Source organism: Papaver somniferum, chromosome 3 (assembly GCF_003573695.1).
Source record: "Papaver somniferum cultivar HN1 chromosome 3, ASM357369v1, whole genome shotgun sequence".
NCBI classification, from domain to species: domain Eukaryota; kingdom Viridiplantae; phylum Streptophyta; class Magnoliopsida; order Ranunculales; family Papaveraceae; genus Papaver; species Papaver somniferum.
This window is the reverse complement of record NC_039360.1, coordinates 122897213-122916768: the sequence shown is the minus strand read 5'-3', so window position 1 is coordinate 122916768 and position 19556 is coordinate 122897213. Positions and strand designations below refer to the sequence as shown.

Genomic DNA, 19556 nt, shown 5'->3' with positions numbered 1-19556 from the left:
CCAAAAAAAGAAAACCAACCATAACAGATTTACAGTTGGGTTCGACCAAGACCAAACCTAACCATAAGACCAAAAACCCAACCGTAAAGTGTAAAATTGGGTTTCCCCAATTTTACCTAGTTACAGTTAGGAGTTCATTATCACGTGATCGTAAATTTGTCTTACAATTGAGTATGAAGGAAAAACCCAACTGAAATCGTTCTGAAAAGTTTAAAAATTCAATCCTTTTACATACTTTCATCAAATTTCAGAAATAAAAAAGGACATCGGTTGTGTGAATCGAAATCTAGGGTTTTAGTTTACAAAAAAAATCTCTAAAAGTTTCTTTTCTTTTTCTATTTTCTTCCAACCGAAAAAAATAGTACACTTAATCTGATTTTTTATCATTAACTATATAAAAAAGCTTATCAATCTAATCATTTGCTAATTGGGCCGACCGAGCGAAGCGAGGGAGGACCTTTATATGACCACATTTTTGTAAATTATAAGTGATCAATTGACACAAAAAGATTGGATTCGGTGTAACCAAACTTTTGGTGGTCGTTTTTTCACTAGAAAAAGTTGTCGCTCCCTTTTAGTCAAATTACTATAAGTTCTTATGTATCCTATTTTTTCGGGGATATAATTGGAAAACAAACTTTAATATAACATATCTAAAAATACGTGCCTTGGAATTTTACAAATTTTATCTCGTTGGAAAGATTATAAAAAAATTTACGCAACGAGTACAAACAACAATATCAAATTGTAAAAAAATTAGAAGATATTTATCATTTTAGGCACAATTTTAAAAAATTAAATGTATATCAATTATGCAAACCACCACAAAAAATACATAATACTTTATCTAGCCATATTTTGGTTTATCATTAACTAATTTTCCGTTGCAACTAATAAAATGATGTACTCCATATGTTTCAAGAAAAATAGTGGCAGACAAACCCCACCTGTTAGATTCTTTTTCGGTCGGCCCTCCCACAATGACAACGATTATACGTTGTACTAGTTAGAATGATAAGGGAAATACTATCAATCATTATATAAAAGTTATAAATCTAATCATTTTTCTTTTATTTACGTTAACCATCATATAAAAGTTTTAGATAAATGATTTTTGAAATTACTAACGGATGTCCCGTTTTTATCCTATTAAAGGGCTGCCTGCCAGACTCTCAGTGAGTCAGATTTGATCCATATGGATCGCTATGTACGGAAACAGAACAAACACAGTTAACTCCGAGTCATGAGATCATGACAACTACCTCTTCTTCTGTTTTAGTGTTTAGAAAGAGAAAGTGATGCAGCTCAATGTATTGCGAATTGACCCTCTCTCTCTCTCTAAAGTTCCAAAATCAAACAACTTTAAAGAAAAAACGGTTATTTGTTTAACATACGGACACCTTCCCCTCTCTTGTTCGATTTCCTCTCAATTTCACTGGTCTTTCTTGAAGACGAGAAACCCATGAGGCGAGCAATAAGAAGACAACCGGAGGTACGTACTGTTATATCTAATCTGGGTTTTTCGTTGTTTTTATATTTCAGCAAGAGAATTTTAGTTAGTTTTCCTTTGATATACTTAGCAAAAATTTGCAGAGAAGTTGGGTTGAAATCTATTGTTTGGGTTGCTCATGCCTACAGCTAATCTGGCCAAAGATTGTATTGAGGAAATTGCTCAATATCAATCCTGCTGAATCGGAGTACAGTGCTGATACTGATGATGGAGACAGTGATTGTGATACTGATAGTGAAGGTATTCATAAACATAGCAATTCCACAATCTCCTTTTTTGTTTTCTGTCAAATTTGGAAAATTGACATTTTTTATCTTTGGAATTAATAGCAACTGAAAGATAGATGAAACTTAGCTTATATAAAGACAACTCTCTTTATTGATGTTTAGAAAATCTCTCAAAACTAAACACAAGCTCTAATCTTGCTCATATGATCAACCACAATTTTGGTGATCATATATATATAGAACTATGAATTCTTTTTCCTAGTCCTATTACCTTATTACATGTCTTTCCTTTTCTTAGAACTAGATGACTTCTAATTCCCTTAGGATTACATCAATTTCCTAATCTTGTCCTAACCAGCTTGTTAGTGACTTATATGTTGAAGTTTAACCAACAGGAATTTCTGGTGTTTTTGTCACATTGAATATTTGGAAAATGTATTTTTGTCTGATCATTTTTGGATAAATCTGAGGAATCACTGTTGGTGTTGTTTCAATTTAGTATGGGAGATGCTTTATCTTACATTGGCGGTGTTCTTCGTTTTAATATTGTAATCAGAATATTGTGGGTGGCGAGGAGAATCACGCTTTCGAGATAAGAAAAACGGTGGGGATCGGTGTGAATCTAAAGGTAATTTCAGTTGAGAAACCCAGGAAATGTTTTCAATCTGATAAATCTGAGTACCAATTGCCTCAATTTCACAAATTTTGTTTTGTAGGAACCGCCTCTGAGTTCCCTACAAAGATAAGAAGACGTAATTCAGAGACACTTCGATCACAATATATAGACAACAAAGAGCTCAGGCATGTTCCTTCTGCCATCTTTCATGTAAACTGTATGATTAGCTAATTTTTACTTCTAAAAGACGAGTGCAAATACACTGACGTTCGAGGAAAATTGGTTCAAGCATCTTGTCTAATTTGTTGTCTTGTGTTCTTAGGATTTCTGTTGGAACGTGGAATGTGGGAGGAAAACTGCCTACGGATGACTTAGAAATCAAAGAATGGCTAGACTTTGATGAACCTGCTGATATCTATGTGCTTGGGTAATTGCCTTCTTGATGAACCAGAATCCAAATCTCGTGGACCATAAATGTCTTGTTTGAAAAATCTGTTCCAGGACTACTCTTGGCATTTATCACCAAATGTACTTGTGCCATCATTTGCTTTGATCGGCTCATGTTTAACAATTATGAATCTCAATTTTATTTTAATTCCGACTCTGTGTATTTGAATTAACTTGGTTTCTTTGGGAATTATGGTAATCCTTGCAGGCTTCAGGAGATTGTTCCGTTAAATGCGGGAAACATTTTCTTGGCAGAAGATAATCGACCAGTTGAGAAATGGGAAACCGTTATTCGTGAGACTCTGAATAGAATTCGACCTGAGAAGACGAAGCTTAAATGTTATAGTGATCCTCCTTCCCCATCGAGGTATAAACCGTTGGATGACATCCCGGATATCGAAGACGAGCTTGAAACTGACAGTGAAGATGATGCAGAAATTTATCCTGTAGATGACGATTCTAACAGTCTTTTTGAGCTCAAGAATGTACCACATGAAAGCGACAATGAGTTTGTACACAAATGGGTTTCAAATTGCAGCGAGAGTGCTAGTTTGCTTACATCAAAAGAACAGCAGTTTGGAAGACAATATTCTTTCTCTAAAAAGATAGACAGGTTAAGTTTTCTTCGGGGTGATGGCTGTACAGAAAACTCAGAAGCATCGGTTACCCAAGATAATGAGAAACTACCGAAAACACTGAGTGGATCTGAAAGGATGGGTTTGGACTGGCCTGAGCAACCATTAGATTTGTTTTCTCAGCGTGTTTTAGATAGACCGAATTCTTTCAAATCATTTAAATCTTTCAAGACATTTAAGTCCTTTAAAACATATAATTCTTTTAAATTGGCTAGTAATGGGTCATCAGAGATTGCCTTACTCAAACAAATTGACTTAGAATCTATAATACGTCGGAGAAGAAGATCACCTTATGTAAGGATTGTTAGCAAACAAATGGTTGGGGTTTTCCTTTCTGTATGGGTCCGTAGAAGCTTGCGGAAGCATATCCAAAACTTGAAGGTGTCGACCGTTGGCGTTGGTGCATTTGGTGTTGGTGGTAACAAGGTCAGTTCCCTTCCTTGCTATTCTTGCATTTCAGTTAGTAATTTCCTGGTGAAACTTTTGTATGTCTTAATATCACAAAAGTTTTTGTAACAATTTTACGGAAACAGGTGCCTCTTTTATCTTTCAGGGATCAGTGGCTGTCAGCATGTCAATCTATCAAACACTCTTTTGTTTTGTCTGTTGTCACCAAACATCCGGTGAAAAGGATTCTGAAGAAGTTCGTAGAAATGCGGACGTCAATGAAATACACCGGAGAACCCAGTTTTATCCGGATTCGGCCATTGGCTTTCCCAAGAGCATTTATGACCATGAGTAAGCAAAAGGAATTTCCTTTAGATGGTTCTTTGAGATTTAAACTCTTGTTGTTTCTTTTTCAAGTGAATCACTTGAAAATTCATTTGAAGTTGAGTCGATATTATGTCCGACAATGTCTTTCCTAATACAATTACTAATTAAGATTTAGGTAGATCTTCTATAATGAGTTTCATAATCCCTTTTCAGAAGAATTATCTGGTTTGGAGATCTGAACTACAGAATCAACTTACCATATGAGAAAACACGAGAACTCATTTCGCGATTAGATTGGTCCGCATTGACTGAAAAAGACCAGGTACCTAGCTTTTGTTCCTATAAATGTTTTGTTTAGATTTTTGAACTGTTGTTGGTTTTTGAATACGGATATCAAAGAAAAGAAAAAGAAAAAAAAGGCTGATCCAAATTGGATCCACTATATGTTACGATAATAATGATGTTCTTTCACCTTAACATTGCAGCTAGTTCGACAGCTAAAAAAGGGTCGTGTATTTGAGGGGTGGAAAGAAGGTACTTTAAACTTCCCTCCTACATACAAATACGAGCTCAATTCAGTCAACTATGCCGGGGGAGATCCCAAGTCAACGAGGCGCAATCCTGCATGGTATGGTTTTTACTGATCCCAGTATAAGTAATTTGGTTGATATTTTGTTCTCCTGGTGATGAGTTCTTTAAAGCCTCTTAATATGCAGGTGTGATCGCATTCTTTCTTATGGAAAAGGAATCAGGCTCTTAAATTACAAGAGGATCGAGTATATGCTTTCTGATCATCGTCCTGTGAGGGCGACTTACATGGTTGAAGTTGAAGCATTCGATCAAAGGAAGCTACAGAGGGCTCTTACATTCACGAATGCTGAGCTGGAGGATAGAGGGGCTTTGTCAGACCCTGAATACTAGCCATTGGAGATTTAGAAATGTTTCTCCCTATCCAATGACTAGACTCTCCATTCTTTATACAGTATAATATCTCAGTATCTAGTTGTCCAAAGGTATTATACACTGATTTAGGATGTTTTACTTGGGATCATTTAGAAGTTACTAGCGCAGAGTTGCCAAAGATGATTGAGAGACCCACTTGAGTCTCGAAAGTTGCAGATGCTTTTTGTCTGCCTTTTTTCTTTTTATATTTTGATTTGTTTATTTGTGTTGTAAATGTCATTGTTCTGTAAATGTGTCTCACTGTCTTGTAATGTTTTAGACCAGGTATATTCACATAGTAAATCAGAAATTGTAAACTTGATAAATTATAGATCAGTGTATATCAGAAATTGTTACTGTACATTTGTACTTCGGACTTTCTGTTTGCCAGTTTCCTATTATAGCATTGCGTTAAAAGATGAGAATAAAATGGATATCTCCATCCATCCAACCTTACCTTATGCTGCTTTAATGGTGTTTGTTTGAATGTTGCACCTGTCTTTGTTTTACTCAATTAGTACTTGAAGAGTGAATTGAAATATGCCGTACTTGCATACCATTAATTCAGACGTTTTTAAGAATTAAGGAATTAGACAAGTCCTAAATCAGTCTCCGCCAAAGGCATACCGGATCCGAATTTCAAATAGAAACATTATATAGAGATAAATAAGGCTTAAGCTCATGACTGAAACACCTCTTATTATAAACACGCATGCATATCATTATACAGTACACGCAAACCATAATAATCTTTTTGATTAGTCATAGTGTCATACACACCATAAATGAAGGCCACATAATTACTCCTACGACTTAAGCTCATGATTGAAACACCTCTCTTAATAATACAAGCATTTAATTATTTCAGTAATATCATCGTCTAATCTATCCAATCACCTTAGGATGCGCAGCAGCTGTGTAATTAGGACATCCAGCCGGGGGAGGTGAAACCACATTGATGGGTGTGGTCTGAGGTGGTGAAACCAAATTGGTGGGTGAAGGCGGAGGTGGCGAAGCCACATAAGTGGGTGAAGGCCGAGGTGGTGAAACTGCATTGGTGGGCGTGGGTGTGAGCGAGGTGGTGAAACTACATAAGTGGGTGTGGACCGAGGGGGAACGGAAGGCGTATCACAGTGATCACGTAAAATGCCACTCTCTCCAGATGTAAAACCCAAGGATGTAAGCATTGAAGGCCAACAATCATGACATAGGGTACTTACAGCTCTGCAGCATTCAAGACCAAGGTTTGTTTCTCCATGATCAAGAAAGAAAACAATAATCTCCTTTGTACACGAATGTACCTCAGAAAGTGCACTCCAGCATTCGGCGAGACCATCACCAGCTTCTCCATTGAGCCGGACTGCTAATGTTTTGCATATTGTTGTTGGTTTGTTCATGCTTGTCAGTTCCCTTGATGCCATTACTACTGTCAACGTAGTAGTGCTTACCATGAAAGCTGAAATTGTTAAAACCGTAATCATCGTGATGTTCATAGAAGCCATCAATAATGCTGCTACTTCCTATCAAGTTAAGATGGGAGAGATGCGAACTATTGGGGTTCAGAGTTGGATATATATAGACAGATGATTAGGAATGTACTGTATGCAGTAAAACATGAAGCTAGGAATATATAATTGCAGGAGTTTTGTTTTAAAATGTTTAGAGCACGCATGCAGTAAACTAACATGCATGAACGTAAGATTTATTAAATGTTGTAGTTGGACATATAGGTGAACTGATCGAGAAGTATAACTAGACTGTTTTTTTACAATTTAATATCCAATTAGTACCCACTTGCTTGCAGTAAGATGCGTCATCCTGAGCTAGGGCGGCTGGTTGGCTATACAGCTTAGATTTGGACTAGACATCCATAGACTGCTTCCCACACTATACACATCTACTATCCTATAGATTTGGACTAGACATATATGACTGAAACAAACAAGAGTAACGAACTGACAAGGTAGGTTCCTGTTTACGAACAAAGAGAGAGAGAGAGACAAGATAAAAGAAAAGGCGACAAAGGGAACGGGTATACGTCGAAATAATGGGAGTTTGAGCAGACGATAGATAGGGTTTAGGTGTAGTTTATGTAAGAAGCGCGGTGCTTAATAGAGACCGAGCATCATCCAGGTATGTTGCATTTGCATACATGGCAGTTATGGTGGAGAGTGTCTGATGATGTTGGTAAATTGCAAGAGAGTTTTTTCTTCCTCGTTTCTTCTGCATTATACTCAGGGACGGAATGATGTTGACTTGCGTGTACCGCGTAATTGTATACTTGTCATGCGGATCCCATATGGCTCTCTCAAACTCGAAGTGTGCTACTTTATGTCTTTTGGGAATTTTCTCAAATACTAAGCGGATAAAAACTAGTTTGGGACAAGTCCCATCGAGGGGTATGCAAGTAAAGCTTTGTGCCCTGCAAAAGAGGACACCACCACCATTCAATAATTGGTGTTATATGTTCCATTTATAAAAGGACTTCCGATTGGTTTGTTAAAGAAGGCTATTATTGGGGCGTCACACTCTAATAGAGGGTTTTACTTCGATTCTTAGTGTCCAAAAAAGTGGTTATGAGTTATCCTAACACCAAAACAAAATGTCTAGATTATCCTTGAACTAAAATAAAAACTTAAAAACCTAATCTTTTCTATTTTAATTCAACAAAAAAACTGCTCCCCTTCATCTTTCTTCTCTTCCTCTGCTCCAAGCATCTCAAGAATCACAATTTCAAACTCCACAACAACAACCCATGGTGTATGTTAGGTAATAATCGTTCAAACCCATCTTTGTTTACTCTTTTTTGTGCTTAAAATAGGTTAGATTGAATGAAATCGGAGTAAAATTAGGTTTCAGTTATTCATCTGCTCGTGTTACGTCTGGGTTCGTGTCTAGGTTTTTAAACGTAAAATTTGAAATTGAAGAACTTACGTCTAGGTTGAATTCAATCCAACCATAAAATAGGATTTGCATGTAGTCTTACGTCTAGGTTTTGTTTGAATCAAACCGTCCAATGTTGTATTACGTCTAGGTTAGTTTACTAAATTTTCCTTTTGTAAAACTAGACGTAATTTCAAATTTACGGTTTTTATTTCTATAGGATCAACCTGGACGTAATTCTTCCTGTATGTTTTATAGAAGAAGTTTCAAATTGGAATACGTCTAGGTTCATGGTGTAACTTTACCAGACGTAATCTTCTACGTCTAGGTTCGCTAAGTAACTTTTCCAAACGTAACCTCCTACGTCCAGGTTCGCAAAATAAATTTTCCAAATGTAATATACTACGTCTAGGTTCGTGAATTTTTTTCCAGACGTATTCTCCCACGTCTGGGTTTTTGAAGTGTTTTTTCCAGACGCTAACCTAACCTAGACGTAAAACAAGTAATAAATACCCATGCAAAAACTATTTACTGCTGGGTTTGGATGACAAATCTAACCTAGACGTAATTCAGGTTTTGTCCTATTGGAAACCAGTTACGGTTTGGAGTTCTTCTAAACCCAGACGTAAAATTGAATTACGGTTGGCAACGAAGCTCAACCCAACCGTAATTTTCCATGAAAGTCTAAAAATCTCAAACTTTTTACGTACTTAAGCTAGTTTTGAGCGAAATTGAACCCATGGGAGATAGTTTAGAGGTGTACCTGTTGATTTTCAACCATTGGTTCTTCACTTTGTTGATTTATTTCTTCAATTATTGAGATTCATCATCACTTTGTGTTAAACCCTCTCTACCATCTAACAAAATTCATCTTCTTAATTTAATTATTATCTAATTAAATTAAAATTAAGTGCATAAGGGTTGTTTGGTCATTACAAAATTATTTGAGATAAGGGTTTTTTGATATTACTTGTGGGTGATCCATTTTTGTCTTATTAGGTGACGCCCCTCTAATGGAATGTGACGTCCCAATAATAGTCTTCTTGTTAAAAGTGATGATTCTTTTTTAAATAAATTTATTTTCTTTGTTTTGATTTGGATCCAATTGGTAGATTTGGATCCAATTGGTTTGCTACACGTGTAGTTTAGGTTCGGAGACGAACCTGGGAGTTTGCAGTTACAAAAACGAGGCGGGGATCAAGTGGGACCCAGGTTATTTGTTTTGTTGGGACAGAGTTAGACTATCCCCATGGTGGTCTGAGTCCGAAAATGCTACTTATACACTACAATTATACACCAAAACTATACCCCGCTTACGTGTCAAATTTGGATTGGTCCATCCTTTTAAAGGGACCCCTGTTTTTCCTGGTGGGATTGGGTGAGGAACCAACGAACGGTGGAGATCGCTGCCACATAGGGGTGTATCTATCCGGTGGATGACACCCGTAGATATGTGGCAGCTTCGGTCTGAGTCTGATTCTCTCCGTTTCTTCAGTTGAGGAAGATATTCTTTGTGGTTTGGTAAATGAGATGTCCTTGGGGATTTCAATTAATTACCAAAAGATTTTCTTTTTGGAAACACGTTAACTTGGATTGACATTTGTGTTATGATTTGTGATTTTCAACGTTGATTTGATGGGGAGTAAGGTGTCAGCCCCAACTTGGGTTAACCCCGTTGGATAGTCCGTGACTGTTCAACCAAACGTTTGAGTTTTACCCATGAGCATATGTGAGGCTGTTCAAGTGGAAGTTTATTACAGTGGCGGATCCAGGATTTTATATTGATAGAGGCATTTCCTTGGAATTTTATTTTATTAGCAATTGTCCCCTACGTATTTTCATAATTGGATATATTATTGGATATAATTCATAATTGTCCCCTACGCATTTTCATACTTTCGAATCGTTGTATGATAAACTCATTGCCTATAACATCGAAGAGAATTAGCAAAGCTTGGTTGAGATAACGATAGGAAAATCGAAAAGAGAGAGTGTTGCAAAGAATTTGATATGCTGTTATATTCTAGCTATTATGTTGGGTTAGAAAGATCGATCATTGGCCTACTTATAGCTCTACGAAAACCCTAATCTTTAGTGCCGAGATAACGATAAGGAGACAGAATCAACACCTTCTCCTAAATCCCAGCAATAGCTAAGGATATATCGACATTTGAGTTTATCATATATAACTGACCCCTTACGAACAACTATTCTCTTTTGTGTGAGTATGTTGATGCTCACACGAACAAATTCATAAGTTTATCCCCCCATTTGTGACTTACCATCCTTTGTATGTGATGTGTCTTATGACGATTTAGCATTATCCGGAGTTGTCATAAATTTAGATGTAAAATGCATGTGTTCACACGTGGAGGCCATCCAGTGTCATGTAAAGAGCTCCGGAAGAGTTGTTGTAGTCGTATGTATCTTATGGAGAGCACAAGCTTGGTTGAATCCTATCATGACCTAGATGTAGATGTTGTCCCTTAGATGAAGGAGTGTAAGGTCGGATTTTTGAAGAGGCTTAAGGCAATATCGGGCCCAAAGAGGCGCTATGACCTGATGGCGATTGAACATTGACCTTCGATGGCGGTCTGTTGATAGTTGAGCAGAGGCGTGGTTAGCTCTGTAAGGTCATAGTTCGTCGTAAAATCTATGAGAGTTGTGGATGATCATCTTAACATGGTCGTCCGTACTCAGTGCAACTAAAGGGGTTGAGGTTGACAATCAACCTAGAGTGATTGTCTGTGCTTAGCGAAGGCGAGTCATACTTAGTGCGACTGAAGATTTATTACTCAGTTCATGGATGTAATGCTTAGCACCAGGGAAAGGTGTAGTGCTCAGCACTAAGAGCATTGTGGCACTCAAAAACGTTGTAGAGTGCGGCTAGTGTAGTGCTCATCACTTGGAAAACTTAGTCGGGCCTGAAGAGGCACTATGGCATAGGCATAACATTCAGTGCCAAATTCACCCGATATCCATGGTGATGCTAAGGATTCCGGGTTTGTTGAAAGACTCATGATGAAGCCGAGGAGTATTCGAGAGGTTCTTACTCGGAGCAGAGTGACGGAGGCTCTTCGCCTTCTAGGGGAATCTCCGCCTTCCATCGGAGCAACAAAGGATATTCGCCTTCAAGCGGAGCAATGAAAATCTTTCATTTCAAAGTGACGAAGGTCTTTCACTTTAGAGGGAGGGAGGATCTTCGCCTCAGAGTGAGGGAGGCCCTTCGCCTCAGAGTGATGGAGGCTCTTCTCCTCATAGTGATAGAGTGTCTCTTCGGGCCTAACTGGGGTTCTTCATCTTTAGAAGTCGAACCTCATCATAAACCCTTTCCTCGCTGGAGTTTTGGGCTTTATATTCTTGATTAAACTGTATTTGGGTTCACAAACTTATCTGCATAACCTGATAGGTGACTTTAACCATGGGCTTGAATACCTCGACTAGGTCGGACGTTTTGGAAAATGACGATTTTATCCCAGGTCGTAAATGATAAATTTACCCTTGGACCAAAAGTCACAATTATATTAAGTCCCTTACTCAGCGAGGAACTGTAAGTGTTCCGTGTTGAGTATATAGGTGGTGAATACCTTTCTTGTTGAATTCTGATTACATTTGTTAAAAGCGCTTCATTGGGTTTTGCTGAATCATCTTCATTCATCTTGTCAACTGCATCTCGTGAAGCCTGATTTTGACGATAGTTTTACTGAGAGAGCTTAATCTGAGCTTGACGTGAGCTTACTGAGTAATTTTTGACAACCACACGCAATTCCATAGGGTTAACGCATCTTCATTTGTAAGATTTATTTGACTTTAAGCTTGAATATGAACACTCCCACTTATGCATTTACATATCATTTTAGAATAACAACTAGCCGAGGCATGCTTGATATCATGGCGCTCCACCATAAGCTTGTAACAACTGAAATTTTACTCAATAACAAATGGAAACACGGATTTTTGGGAATTTCTGATGAGAACCCTAACTTTGAACTTCATTTTGTATCAAAATAGCAGCTGAATGTGCAAAGGCTCGATCAGAAGCCTAAGAGGATGTTAGGCGTCGTAGGCTCGATCAGAAGCATGAGAGGATGTTACGTGTCTCCTAAAGCATGGTTGGACGTGAAAATTAGTATTTAATTTTCTTAATTAAATCTCTGATAAAAGACCTTCTGACTAGGTTTCCTTATTTGAGTCAAACTCCTTTCTTGCTTGTATTTTCTTCTGATTTCCTTTTCTAAACATGTTTCCTTATTAAGCATACACTTTTAGATAATTAAATACTCTTTTTATTTAATTAAAATTTTCTTATGGAATCTCTTCACTTAACTAAACACTTTCCCATTTTGACTCAAATTCCTTTTGTACAACTTTCCTTTTTGAGACAGTGTTATGACTTGATTATGTAATTGCTCAAAACCGTGTATAATTTGTTTGAGGCACACCTAGACCTTAACCGGCCATCCCTTCACGTGGACTAATCCTTCCCTTTAAAACTCATCTTATATCAAATCTTTCCTAAATTGATCCAAACTCTTCTTCTTTATGATAAAATGGAGTGAATTTTTTTGGAAAAGGTTCTCAGAGAGCTAGGCTACGTGAGCATTGTCTCTAATTATACAATGCCTTGCTGACAATTTAATATTATACTTTCATTAACGGTGTCCCAATTGGCTTAGCAAAACCCAAAAGAGGTCTTAGACAAGGAGATCTTTTATCTCCTTATCTTTATATCTTGTTCTCAAGCTTTGTCCTTTTATATTGACAAGATGACAAGACTTGATCTTGTCCAAGGGATCAAGATTACTAGAAAGGATCCAGCTATCACTCACTTATTTTTCGCTGATGATTGTTTGCTTTTCTCTAAGGCTATTGTGCAAGATTTTCAAAACACTAAGGATTATCTTCATAAATGTTGTCTTAATTTTGATAAGTCTGGTATCGTTTTTTGTAAGGTTGCTCCCAATACCTTGACTAGTCAACTTTCCACCATCCTGAATATCCATTCCCTTGATCTTGGGGAAAAATATTTGGGTACACCCATAACTTTTCTGAAATCCCGAATCCAAAATCATATGAGCCTCTTCCAGTATGTTGATACTAAAATCTCCTATTTGTATCTCGCACTTCCTTGGTTAATCATGTTGGTCAGACTATCTCCATTTATCAAACGACTGTTTTTTTAATTCATAAATCCCTATGTAGGAAGATGGAATCTCAATTATATAAATTCTGATGGGGGATACCTTAGACCCAAAGGACAAAAATCTGCATCTGCTCAGTTGGGATATTATTTGTTCTCCTAAGAGTGAAAGTGGTTTGGGTTACAAGAAAGCTGGGTTGAATACCTTGCAATGCTTGTAAGGAATGCTTGGAAACTCGTTGATAATTCTACCTCGCTTTTAAGCACTACTCTTACAGCCATATATTTTCCTAACTCTGATTTCCTTAATGCCAAGTGTCTTTTTACTTTTTCTTGGATTTGGAGATGCCTTTATACCGTTAAGGAACCCGTTAAACCATTTATCTCTTGGATTGTTGGGGATAGTCAATTTACTGACCCATGGTGTGATAACTGGATCCAAACTATGGGTTCTGCTAAGCCTAATCCCGTGGTACCTCAGAGCTTTAGTCTGAAGGCATTTTCAGGTCCAAGAATAGTAATAGTTCCAGATCTGCCTACTTAGGTCTTATACTTTCCACTTTCCCCAAGTATAAATCTTTAGAAGTGCATTTGGAAAATTAGAGTCCCACACTATATTCAAAATACTGTCTAGAGAGCATCTAAAAATGGCTTGTCAGCCAAAACTGTTCTACAGATCAGAGTGCATATATTAAATCTGTGATTTGCTCTATATGTTTGTCTTCAAATGAATCTATTATGTATGTTTTGGTTCTTTGTCCATTTGCTAGTGTTATTTGGTATGCTTCTCCTTTGTGTTTACCTACCAACAGTTTGTCTAACTCTTCCTTTTTGGACTAGTAGTTTCACTGGATGATTAATGTGTCTATTTCTTGTTTGATGAACTCAAGTGCATGTTTGCTTCTATTTTCTGGTCTATTTGGAATAGCGGGAACAACTTCATATTTAGGGACAAGAAGGAAACTCCAGGTGTTGTTATTGCTAGAGATAGATCTAGGATACTTTGTAGAACACCAACTTTTATCCTTTGAACCCTTATGATTCTCATTAGTGTTATAAAATGGATGCCTCCTCCTCCTGTATGGATCAAATATAATGCTGACGGAGCCTTTGACTCGGTATCTTTGGCTAACAGTATATGCTATGTAATGATGAGAGACTCAGCAAATAAAACTTCCTTTTGTGCCACCATCACTTTTGAAGTATAATCTCCTGAATAAGCAGAAGCTATAGAAACGTGTGTGTGCTAAAGAAGGCAGTGGAGTTGCAGCTCACCAATTTCATTGTGGAGAGTAATGTTAAGGAGTTGTTTGGCCAACTTTCAACAAGTTCTTTTTTTGAAGGTAATCAACGTACTCTTTTTAAAGACATTTCCATTTTCATCAGTTCCATCCTCGTGGCATGTGATTTTTCCTTTCAACGAAGAAATTGTAACAATGTTGCGCATACTTTACCCAACTGGGCCAAGGTAACCAACACTTCTATGTAGTGGCCTAGACATCTGTTGAGGCGGACTATGTATTCGTTTTTTTGTTTGTTTGTTTTTTTTGGTAAAAGGAGTCCATTCAAGAACTAAGTAAGCGTTACAAACCTGGGAAAGGCTCTCCCCGATACATCACTATATAAAAATAGAAAAATACATTAGTAAGACCATCAATAGTATGCTACTTTTTTTTACGAAAATGATTTGTGACTTCCAGAATCCCTACTCCCATTACTCCCAACATTAGGTGGCATACACCTAGGATGTAGTTTCAATTAATTGCGAAAATATCTCCTAAATATATGTTACCGGATTAAACGGTAAGTCAGAGAAGTTTACTGTTTTTTTTGTTTGTTAATTCCTTAGATATACAATATGGATCTTCTCTCTAATATCAAACAAAGTATCGAGAGTCTTCTTCTTTGAGAATCACCCCCTACGTTTGATTTACCCTAGTATTTTATCTAAAGTTCTTTGTATGCTGTTGTAAGTGGACGTGGACGGTGAAAACCTCAACTATATTACTGATAATGAGGATGTGGACGAGGACGATGAATATTTCGAGTTGAACAACACTGAGGAAGTTGAAGAAGCCGAGGAAGGTGATTATGATGAATCCATAGACAATGAAATACATGCTGGTAAGATATTTACTAATATTCGTGAAGTAGAGTTAGCATATAAAAAATATGGAAAAAGAGTAGGATTTGCGGTTAGGAAAAAAAACCCATCGTAAGAATGAAGCAGTGTTTATTAGAAGTGTGTCTTACTGTTGTAATCGACAAGGAAAACCCAGTGAGAACAAAAACCCCGCTAAACAAAATAAGACAAACAGGTGTGGGTGTAAAGCTGAATTAACTGCATGTCTGATACAAGGTGATAAATGGGAGGTTTCGACCTTTGATGCCCTGCACAATCATTTAGTTGTTAGTCCTAGCAAAACCCGGATGATGCCTTGCTATCGAGAGGTTCCTCCAAATGTTAAACACCTTCTCGATGCTAACGACCAGTCAGGAATTAAGATGCACAAAAGTTATATTTCAATAGTTAACAATCACGGGGGATACAATAATATGACTTGTATAGAAAAGGATTGTAGAAATATCATAAAAGAGCTAAGAGCATTGAGGATAGGAGAAGGAGATTCCACCGCTATAATATGATATTTTATGAACAAGGTCAGTCAAAAATCAAACGAGCACTCGAATTTCTATTATGCTGTTGATGTGGATGAAAATAAACATTTGAAGAACATGTTTTGGGCTGGTAGTTGGTGTAGAGAAGCGTATAAAGAATTTGGTGATGTTGTTAGTTTTGATACTACTTACTTGACCAACAAATATAACATGCCTTTCGCTCCTTTTGTCGGCGTGAATCATCACGGACAGTGGGTTGCTATCAGATGAACGAGAGGAAACTTTTGTATGGTTATTTAATGAATGGTTGAAATGCATGTCTGGGTGTCCTCCTCGAGCAATTATCACTGAACAAGCTAAGGAAATGCAAAATGCGATTAAAACTGTTTTTCCTGCTGCCAGACATAGATGGTGTATATGGCACATTATGAGTAAAGTGCCAGAGAAGTTTGGCATGTACTCCAAAAGGGAAAAAATAATATTTACTCTCCAAGAATTGATATAAGATACACAAACTCCAGCTGAGTTTGAAACACGTTGGCAGAAGATGTTGCAAAAGTATTCCTTGGAGGCCAACAAATAGTTAAGTGATCTATATGATGAGAAAGAAAGATGGATACCATGTTTTATGAACAACATATTTTGGGCTGGTATGTCGTCGACCCAACGGATTGTTGGCTTGTAAATTAGATTGTTATTGAAGAGGTATAACTGGTGGTGAAGTGTAACTGCAGAACTGAAGTGAGTGAAGATAGTGGCAATGATATTGAGATATGAAGATGCTGAGCTATGGTGATGTGGTAAACTGTATTATTGCAGTTAATGGGGAACTGTGATGCAATGAAGAACTGAACTTATGGTGTTGTTTGTGTTGATTAACATGGATCTGATAGTGAAGATATTTGTAATTGAGAAGTACTGGAATTGCAAGTGGTAATGATTTCAGGGACTGGATACAGAAGGATATTGGTGATGTTGTTGTTGCTGATATAAAGATATGAAGAATGGCTGGGATTGAGATAGGTGTAGAAATGCATGTGAATAATGTTGGTGAAGTATGTTTGCAAGAAGAAGTGTTTGAAGATGAAGTTGCAGCTGTTGGAAATGAGATATACAAATGAATTTTAGTTTTGTAATTGAAAATTTTAGAATTGCAGTTGGGTTTAGAGTTAGAAATGCATTTCTTGATCTTGTCATGTTTTTGCGTTGTATTATGAATTGTTACCTGTTAGTCGTCCTAGTCAGATTGTCTGACTGATTCTGACAAAGCTATCTCAAATTCTGGAAGTGAACACCAGGAACATGGATCTGATGAAGAACATAATAGATCACATACTGGATTTTCTCATCAAGCTGACATCTGAGTTGGGCGGTGTCTCGGAAGTCCCAACACTGGGGACTGGCTCAACGCCCGACCCTCAAATCAACAGTTTCACTACTTATGAAAAGCCGGTGGATCAAGAGGTTGCACAATTGATTGAAAATTTGTGTGAACTTTTACACTTTTCCAGGGAACAGCGTACGGACACGTTTTCCGCACTCAACCAGATATCATCTGACGTACAAATAACTTTACCAACCCCAGCAGTTGAAGAAATATCCCTGATATCTGAACGTTCAATCGACAACATCACTTTTGGAGAGGAAGATCGCATCGCAGACGAAGAGCACAATCGCGCGTTATACGTGACTGGCTTCATCAAAGGCACCGAATCTAGAAGAGCTCTCATCGACACCGGTTCTTCCACCAACATTGTTACTATGAAAACTCTTAAAATGGCCAGATTCCCACAAGGTAAAATCATTCGCCATCCCATCCTAATGACAGGGTTTTAGAGCCAAAGACACACATATGGATACGCGTACATAGATTTGAGGGTAGGACCAATTCAATCAAAGGTGAAATTCCACGTGATCGAACAAGAACCTGACTACCACATGATACTTGGGCGACCTTGGCTCCATGACAACAAGGTAGTTCCATCAACCTACCACCAATGCATGAAGGCGTTACTCAATAACAAGATCGTCCGCATAGCTGCTTCATCATCTCCGTATGCTCTGTCCTACGATGCGGAATTCATCGAGTCCCAGAGAAGCGCCCCTGAACCTCCTAAGAAAATCTACACTACCCCGCTTCCAAGTTGGAAGGCTATTGAGGCATCCACATCATCACCATCTTCGGAAGCGTAACCAGTCGAATCGCCTGCTACATCGTTCAAGCGCCGAAAAGATGAAACTACGATCTCAGGATCCAATTTTATGACCACTCATGACGCAGAAGGAACGGTCATTTACCGGCGACGCAAAGATTAGAAATTAATAGGGGATATTGATCAAGAGTCTACCCGCATTGGTGAATCGTGTCAGAATGAACAACTACCCGAGGGTGAAGTTCAGGAAGCTCCAAAACAGTTGCAAGATGGCACGAATTCTACCACTGATGATCTTGAGGCGGTTAACATCGGCACAGAGGAAGATCCAAGACCGATCTTGGTCAGTTCTGCGCTATCACCGGAAGACCGTGCAGGTCTGGTAAAGCTACTGAAGGAGTATCGGGATATATTTGCTTGGACGTATGAAGAAATGCCTGGCCTGGATGACAAACTGGTCACTCACCGTTTACATATCATTCCCGGCTCCAAGGCTGTCAAACAACCGCCTAGGCAGTTCAGGCATGACGTCGAGGAACAAATCAAGGCCGAAATTCAAAAATTGCTGGTAGCAGGATTTATCAAGCCTATTCAACATCCAACCTGGCTGGCTAATGTTGTCCCAGTTAAGAAGAAAAATGGCCAAATCAGATGTTGTGTAGATTTCAGAAATCTAAATAAATGCTGCCCGAAGGATGACTTTCCTTTACCCAACATTGATATGCTCGTTGATGCGACCAACGGCCACGGTATGTTCTCATTCATGGATGGTTACAGTGGGTACAACCAAATCAAAATGGTCGAACATGATGCCGCCAAGACCGCGTTTCGCACTCCCATTGGGAATTTTCATTACACTGTGATGCCCTTTGGGTTGAAGAATGTTGGAGCCACCTACCAACGAGCCATGACAACAATATTTCATGATATGATGCACAAGCAAGTAGAGGATTATGTTGATGATATTGTGGTGAAATCGAAAGCTCGAACATCCCATCTAGAAGTTCTGACACAAGTCTTTGAAAGATGCATAGAATACAAGTTGAAGATGAATCCTCTAAAATGCGCTTTTGGAGTTTCTTCTGGAAAGTTTCTGGGATTCTTGGTCACTGCCGAAGGGATCAAAGTCGATCCGGACAAAGCGAAATCCATCTCCACCATGCCTCCTCCACGCACTGTGAAGGAACTGCAGAGCTTCATGGGTAAGGTTAATTACATCAGACGCTTCATACCAGGATTGGCTCAACTTATTGCTTCGTTCACCCCTCTGCTGAAGAAGGGAGTGAGTTTCACGTGGACGGATGTTCAGCAGGAACCATTTCAGAAAATACAACAGATACATTTATCACATGCAGTCATGAGGTCTCCAGTGCATGGTCGACCGTTGATATTATACACAGCCTCCAGTGATGTTGCTATTGGAGCATTACTGGCTCAAGAAGACGAAGAAGGCGTCGAGCATCCGATTTACTATTTCATCCGAACCATGAAGGATGCTCAACTCATATACCCGAAATCTGAAAGAGCATGCCTGGCATTAGCTCATGCAATGCAAAGATTCAGGCATTATTTACTATCCAACAGAGTTGTTCTTGTACCCAAAGCTGATCCCATAAAGTTTTTACTCTCAAAGCCCGCTCTGATAGGAAGACCTGGAAAGTGGCTGCTTC

At 38.2% G+C, this 19556-nt stretch overlaps 2 protein-coding genes across 4 annotated transcripts; one reads left to right on the top strand and one right to left on the bottom strand.

Moving 5' to 3' along the window:
- Window positions 1-1305: 1305 nt before the first annotated feature.
- Window positions 1306-5420, top strand: LOC113357237 (type IV inositol polyphosphate 5-phosphatase 3-like). 3 transcript variants are annotated; one of them, XM_026600582.1, is made up of 10 exons: window positions 1306-1492; window positions 1639-1750; window positions 2294-2365; window positions 2454-2538; window positions 2676-2780; window positions 3009-3861; window positions 3989-4173; window positions 4363-4471; window positions 4635-4777; window positions 4866-5420. In XM_026600582.1, the coding sequence occupies exons 1-10, from the start codon at window positions 1463-1465 to the stop codon at window positions 5068-5070; spliced, it is 1899 nt and encodes a 632-aa protein (XP_026456367.1). In that variant the 5' UTR covers window positions 1306-1462; the 3' UTR covers window positions 5071-5420. The 3 variants fall into 3 exon arrangements, 2 of the variants coding, with proteins under 2 accessions (XP_026456367.1, XP_026456366.1); XM_026600581.1 differs by having other exon boundaries at window positions 1594-1750; XR_003363541.1 differs by lacking the exon at window positions 4866-5420 and having other exon boundaries at window positions 1594-1750; window positions 3969-4173.
- Window positions 5421-5758: 338 nt separating this feature from the next.
- Window positions 5759-6616, bottom strand: LOC113361594 (egg cell-secreted protein 1.2-like). The gene has a single exon (XM_026604790.1). The coding sequence runs from the start codon at window positions 6591-6593 to the stop codon at window positions 5985-5987; it is 609 nt and encodes a 202-aa protein (XP_026460575.1). The 5' UTR covers window positions 6594-6616; the 3' UTR covers window positions 5759-5984.
- Window positions 6617-19556: the final 12940 nt, after the last annotated feature.